This window comes from Poecilia formosa, unplaced genomic scaffold (assembly GCF_000485575.1).
Source record: "Poecilia formosa unplaced genomic scaffold, Poecilia_formosa-5.1.2 Scaffold549, whole genome shotgun sequence".
Lineage (NCBI taxonomy): Eukaryota > Metazoa > Chordata > Actinopteri > Cyprinodontiformes > Poeciliidae > Poecilia > Poecilia formosa.
In genome coordinates, this window is record NW_006800488.1 from 83540 (window position 1) to 91144 (window position 7605).

General features: G+C 35.1%; 1 protein-coding gene across 1 annotated transcript in view; it reads right to left on the reverse strand.

The window, feature by feature from the left end:
• The window catches only part of meltf (melanotransferrin), a 12920-nt gene extending 6328 nt beyond the window's left edge, over nt 1–6592 (reverse strand). Inside the window, exons 1-6 of the mRNA XM_007540635.2 lie at nt 6009–6592; nt 4888–5042; nt 3862–3961; nt 2358–2540; nt 915–1071; nt 566–587 (exon numbers count right to left, since the gene is read on the reverse strand). Coding sequence (XP_007540697.1) covers nt 566–587; nt 915–1071; nt 2358–2540; nt 3862–3961; nt 4888–5042; nt 6009–6057 — 666 coding nt within the window. The 5' untranslated portion in view covers nt 6058–6592. The remainder of the gene's footprint in view (nt 1–565; nt 588–914; nt 1072–2357; nt 2541–3861; nt 3962–4887; nt 5043–6008) is intronic.
• Nucleotides 6593–7605: the final 1013 nt, after the last annotated feature.

The window sequence follows — 7605 nt, forward strand, 5'->3', positions numbered from 1 at the left end:
GTTGAACCAAAATGCTCTAACTAGTTTATTTAAAACGGCATCTTCCAATATATCTAAAATTGACCCTTGCTGAACACCATAGTTGCTCTTAGGGATGAACTAATGCACTGTTTTCACTTCCACAACTGATACGGATATCTAGATTTTGTATCAGCAGATATCGATCCGATACAGAGAAATGCTGCTGAATTAACTGAAGATGTTTCATTTTTTAAAACGCAGACATAAATGTACTAAATTACACATTTATTTTATAACTCTGCACATGTATGACACATTTAAACACCAACAGTTTCACAAGCTTGGTCAGACATGCTGCAAAAACAACTTCAATTTGTTCAGTCAGTACAACAAAAATAACATCCAATGTAAAATAAATGATAAAGAAACTGAAAATTAATAATAATAATAATAATAATAATATAATAATAGGTTGACTATGATGGTCAAACGTATAAATAAACTGCCTTCTTTCAAATGGTTCATTGGTGGATTATTTAATAATAAGACATTGTGTCCCATGTTAAAAGTGAAGTAATCTTCCAGAACTCGGTTGCTAGGTTACAGGCTGGGCTTGGCTGGGGTTGCTAGGTAACAATGGAGGATATAAGTGAAATCTAGCACTTTTTTTTTAATCAATACTAAGGAATTATTTACTTCAGACAAGCTCCAATATCTTCCTTAAAAGTTGCATGTAAGTTAGTTTTGTGTTATTTCTAAGATATTTGCACTAGAACCTAAACCAAAAATACTTGGTAATATTTTGTGTTTTTGCAGTGTTGTCTGTATGCTTGTTTTTTCATGTCTTTCTTTCTCCTGTTAGCCTCTGTAAAGCACTTTTTTTTATCACACCTGGCTTTTTAAAACGTGCTTTGTGAATAAAGTCTGATTGATAAAATGAATGCTTGTGCTACCTGAACGCTCCTTCGTAGCTGTAGTACATTTCTTGCTCGCTCATTTCACATTTATGCTGTCCGTTTCCGTCTCCTTTGCACAGCTGACATAAAGACTCCGGGTCACCAGCCTCGTTAGCTCCAGGGATGCAGCTGGCGCTGAAGAAATTCGCCACACCTGATGAGAAACATAAACAAAAACAAACACTTAACTTGGCCTCACTGCAAAAGCACAAAACCTCACCAAGTTTTTTTCTCTAGTTTCTGAGGCAAATATCTTGGTACGATTGAAATAAAACAAGTACAAGTAACTTTTCAGTAAAACATATGAGCTTGTTTTAAGTCAGTAATTCCTTAGTATTGCTGAAACTTACTAGTTCAGTGGCAAACCTTTTCACTAATAACTGGCTAATAACTAACAAATTTTCCTGGATGATAAATTATCCCAGAACTCATTGCAATATTGTCCATTTGAGACCATTTTCAATTACTAATGGCATATTAATGGAAGTACACTCCTTCAAAAAAAATTAATTTCTAATTAACATTTAACATTGGAATTGGAAAACATTTTTAATATCCAAAATAAGTAAACAAAACAACTGAAACAATAATAATTAAAATGGATTATGAAACTTTTGTAGCCAAAATTGGTTTTCAAAAATATTAATCATTCATCTCTGACAGGGAAAACGGGCAAAAGTAGCAGGCAGTGTCAAAGTTTTGCAGCAGTTTTCAAAATGGCTGCTTTTCAACAATTGTAAAGGGGAATATCACTTTGACATTGTTCTCCAAATGGAAATTCATCGCAATAAATCATGTGATGAATTGATTTGGTGCTTATTGTGACAGGTTTACTTATAACCTGACATTTTTCTTATGCTGTAAATGAAACAATCTGCAAGTGGGACTAGTCTTTCATCAATATTAAGAAAATATTTATTTAAAACAAGTTCTTATGTGTTGCTGTAAAGCTACATGTAGCTAGCTTTGTCTTATTTCAAACTTAGTAAGATATTTTCACCATAAACTATATCAGAGATTTTGTATTTTGCAGTGTATCCATGATGTATTTGCTATGAAAAAAACAAATAAATATAAGAAAAGAGCAAAACAAATAAACAAAGCAAAATAAGACGTCAGTGAAATTTACCTACATAAAAACAAGAATCTCTGGTATTTTTTGTAGAACAAAACTACAATGCATCATTGACTCAATATTTTTATTTATTTATTTATTTTTATTTACTTATTTTTATTTAAGTCAATATTAGAAATCCCATTTTCCTCTCAAATGAGCAGAAATTCTGGTACATAATTTGTTTAACATGTCTGCATATAAAAATCGAGCAACTAAAAGCAGTAATGAATGTTTTAAATAGCAGTTGTTTCACAACATTTTCAGTTCATGCGCTTTTCTATCTACTATACATCCAAAATAATTGTATTTCTGTGCATCTTTACCCTTTGGAATGTCGCAGCCCATCACAGACATGAAGCCCTGGTCGATCAGGTATCCCAGCGGCATGGTCCAGCCAGCAGTTCGGCCTTTCCCGGTGTGGCAGCTCTTTTTCCCCTTCAGGTTGTTGATGTTGATTGCGGAGTTAGATTTCTTCACCACAGCAACGGCGTAGTAGGAGCTGGTATCTGGCGAAACAACAGCGGAACAACTGAAGCGAGCAGCGAGGTTGACATTTTGGAAATAAACTCGCTAAATGGAAACAGCTCGATAAAACTCGTTTTTCAATAACAAAAGTTCTGATGCTAGGATGCTCCACAAGACACGTGATCCAGAACCGGATGTTGCCACTGGTGAAACCCACGAAGAAGAAAATAGCAGGAAGTACTTGGACGACGTTGGCGGCATGTTTTTACTGACTTACTTCTTATTCTCAAGTGGTTTTAATTGCGTTTCTTATTTAATGCAAACAACGAAATTGCGAAATTGTGTTGTTGCTTTTTACGTTAACGGAATAAAAGCTGCGTTTCCATTGAATATATAACTGCGCAATTTAATATTTCGAAAATAAAATTACATAGTGGAAACAGCAATTCTGCTAGGATGGGGTGGTTTTTCGACCGCATAGAAATGTGATTACTTTCCCAAACAGCAATTGAAACACTTTTCTTTTTCTTTTGAATCACACAAGACACATGATGAACAACCAGATGTTGCCACTGGTGAAACCCACGAAGAAGACAAGAAGTAGTTGTAAGACATGTTTTTTAATGACTTATCGCTGAATAAACTTAGTGAGTTTAATTAAGTTTTTCTTATTTAATGGAAACACCACAATTCCAAAATTATTATTTTTTTGTTTTTACGTTAAGTTTTGTGTGCATGTGTTATTTGTGACCTCTACATGAACTTGTATGGTACCATTTACCTTTAGTTCTACTGTCTTATCATCAGAGCCCCAACAGCGGTCAAAGTACAGTAAGTACTGTAAGGTTTCAAAATGTACCACATGCAATACAGAGATTACCATCCAGATATAACAGGTGTTGTAACTAACAATGTAGCTACATCAACATTTTACAACTCACCCAGATAATACTCCAGATATTAAGTTATCTCAACATATATAATGTGTTACCTTTTTCTGATAAAAAGGAACAATGTAAATTTCTGATACGTAAAGCAATCAGTCATTATAATGATATAAGTAAAAAAAAAAATAGCTTGAATGTTGTAACTTCTCAATAATATTTTAAGGATTTACATCCATAGAATTTGATGAACCAGAACAACCATAACATTTGATGAATTTGATGAACCAGAACAACCATAACATTTGATGAATTTGATGAACCAGAACAACAATAACAATTTGCATATTCTGTTTTTAGGCAGGACAGGAAGAGAAACACTGAAAAACAAACTTTGCATCTCACCATATCACTGTATAGACTACGTCACATGATTGTGACGTAGTCTATACAGTTGAATGAAGAAGCTGAGTCTTACCACCATTCTTTGATTCACTGGCAGCCATCTTGAAGGTGGCAGTCTTCATCGCATTGTAGATCTCAGAGCCAGACATGGACAATGCATCCACTTCTTTTTTCTGCAGTGAGACATAACAGCATATATAGGAATGTTCTGAGTCTAAGTGCAAAAAAGAAGAGATGAATGTAGAATTGGGCAATTAATAAATAATACAATAAGTGACAGTATTTGTTGTTGCTTCTGCAATTTCTGGTACTTATTAATTAAGCTATAGACAATCTAAAATGTCACATCCCTCAGAAAAAGAACATTGTTTAGCATCAACAGTATGTTTTGTGAATAAACAGTTACAGTTTATTCCAGCTTTTCTTGAACCACTACCTGATATTAATCCTGATTTTTTAATCTAACGGATTATTTCACTGCAAAACAACCAAGTAATTTTGCCTTAATTTCTAGTGCAAATGTCTTTGTACCTTGAAATAATACTAAACTAACTTACAAGTAACTCTTCAGCAAGACATATGAGCTTGTTTTAAGGAAAAAAAATTCCTTAATATTTATTTAAAATGTATAAGTTTTTCTGGTAGATTATTTTTACCTTGTTATCAGTAAAATAATCGGCCTGTGGAACTGGTACTTTTTTATTAATATTAAGTCAAAAATTCCTTAATATTGATGAAAAAGTTCTAGTTGGCAGATTATTTCAGTTATTTTAAAGCTCCGTTTCCTAGCAACCCCAGCCAAACTCAGCCCGTTACCTAGCAACCCAGTTCTATTTCCAGTGGAAGGTTCTTTCACTTATAAGAAGACATTTTCCCATGTTAAGAATCAGTAAAACTAGTAATTTTTCATCAATATGAAGGAATTATTGACTTGAAACAAGCTCCTACGTGTTGCTGAAAACTTACCTGTAAGTTAGTTTTATCTTATTTCAAGTGAACTAAGGTATTTGCACTGGAAACTAGACCAGAATTGTTTGGCTTTTGCCGTGTTTTGTGTCATAAATAGTAAATTATTGTTTTGCAGCAGCCAAAATCCCACCTGTAGTTTCTGAATGCAGTCCTGGACGGCTGGGCTTTTGGTGCAGCTGATGGAGGGCCGGATGGAGACTTTGGAGAAAGCCTGGCTCATATCCTGGCATTTCTTCTGCTCCGGCTCTGAGACGGTGCACCATCTGATGGTCTGCTGGCAAAACACTGATAGGGATATTACTTATTACTGTGTAACTGAGCAGGTTAGGAAAGAACTTGGAAACGTTGTTGCAGAGGCTGTTTGGCTTCTTTTCAATGCTGATTTTTTATGTTATTAACTCTGAATATGGAAAAAAAAAATCTGCATTTCTGCAGATGAAAAAGCTCAGGAATATCCTGCTCTGTATATGTTACACTGCAAAAACATAAAATCTTACAGAGCATTTTGTCTAGTTTCTAGTGCAAATATCTTAGTGAACTTTAAATAAGACAAACATAACTTAAAATTAACTTTTTAACAATGTGTAGGAATTATTGTTTTCAATAATTCCTTCATACTGATGAACTAGTTCCACTGGAAATTTTTTATTTCACTTATAGCAGGGAATATTTATTGTTGTAAGTGAGATACCAGTGGAGTTAGTACATTTTTATTAATATTAAGGAATTATTTACTTAAAACAAGCTGCTATATCTTGCTGAAAAGTTACTTGTGAGTTATTTTTGTCTTTAAGTTCACTAAGAGTTTTGCATTAGAAACCAGATACTTTGTAATATTTGGTGTTTTTTGCAGTGATGTTGGCCAAGTTATCAATCCTGTAAAAATATTAAACTTCAAGTATTCTGGTCTCTAGTGCAAATATCTTAGTAAACTTTAAATTAGACAAAACTGACACAGAATTAACTTTTCAGCAAGATATAGGAGCTTGTTTTCAATAATTCCTATAACTCCTTTATATTGATGAGTTACTTTAACACAGGAATGTTTTTTGTCATTAGTGAAATACCAGTGGAGTTAATACATTTTTATTAATATTAATTATTTACTTAAAACAAGCTCATATACTTCGCTGAGAAGTTACTTGTAATTAATCTTGTGATCTATAATATTTGCATTAGAAACCAGATAGTCGGTAATATTTGGTGTTTTTGCAGCGCAGCGTGTTCAGTCCATGTTTTAACAGCTCTTACCTGCAGGCAGCAGCAGCAGCAGAGCTCCTACTATCTTCCACGTTGTCATGGTTTTTGCTTTGCTTCCTCTCTGGGTTTCACTGAACCGCCTTTCTGCGCTTCTCCACTTTATATGTTCGCTCCAGAATCAAAGTCCGTTTTTTATCTCCGGTGTTCGACTTAAAGTCCTCCAGTGAAACCGGATCAGCGCTGTGATTTCGCTGATTTACAACCCGATCTCCAGCCACAGAAACAGCAGTTCCAGGACTGTTTACAGCTCCGTTTAGAAGCGCAGCAAACGGCTTCACGTTTTCTGCACATCGCAGCGCGGCGGCCTGGCTGCAGGCCAGCGGCCGGACAGAGAGGCTCTGTTACCGCCCGGCCCGCTTCCCCTACCTGCCTCTTCTGGTGGTGTTTTTCCATTAAGGATGTGGCAAAGGAGGGATTTAATCCAGCACAGTGATGATGTTGGTGCCCGACTCGACGGAAAACAGTTTACCTGCTAACATGTCCGGGACGTTTGACTCCGTTTTCTGTACAAAACGCTTTTATCCTTTCACTTTATGTGACTTTCAGAAATAATCTACACACATTGTTGCCTCTGTTAAGAAAAAAAAACGAGTAGGAAGAGGTAAAATACACAAATCTTTCATGTAGCAAAATAAAACAGAAGAGTATCAGCGCTACTGTGAGGAAAAGGAAAATACGACTTTTGATCTCAGATTAAAATCTGAATTCTGAGATTACAGTCGGGCTGTTTTGATTTTCTGTGGCCCCAATGCTCTCCTGTAAAATGTTGCTTTAAAAAAGTCAGAATTTAACTTGAGAAGAGAAAAATTATATAAGGCATGTTAACCCTAACCATAAACCTGAGTGAAGTTGGCCCCCCCACCTTCTTCAAATCAGACAAAATTGGTGTCAAACGTTTGTGCTACGTTTGTGCAGCAAAAATTTTCGTTTGTGCCGCTATCATTTTAAAGATATAAAGAAATGTTTCCAGAGGTCATCCAAGGTCAACCAACCCCCCCGACCTTAGGATCAGACTCAGAAACCCGCTATAGAAGGATTTGGCCACATGGTTTTGGTAGACCTGATATTATTGTTGTTATCTTGTAGTGAAAACCAGATTTTTATCTAAAATAAAATTCCCAGGTATTAAAAAATACATAAGGAATCCATTACACTGAATGTTTCTCAATTATAGACAAGGATAAGAGAAATAGCTTTTTGCCTCACAGAAATAATGTTATATTCTCAGGAGGAAACAATTAACAATAATGGAGCTGAGAAATCATTAGAAATTACACAAACGCTTAGATCACGTGTTTAAAAGCCTGCTGAGCATAAAAACAGTTTGTCCAGACTTCCACATTTTTCCTGGGGAACAGGGAGTCATAGCTGCAACTTTGTTAAAAAAATTATAAAAGAAACATTTTGGCTCCAAAAATCTTCAGAATAGCATTAAGTTATATAAAAAAAAAACGAGTTTAAAGGTCAGTTTACAGCAGCAGTTCTGGTCTTGTAAGGCAAACATTACAGCTCAAGTTGAGGTGTAAAATGTCAGCTGATGTGCTCCAAAAATAAAACCCTCCTAACTGTCTTCACATGAGCATCCCTT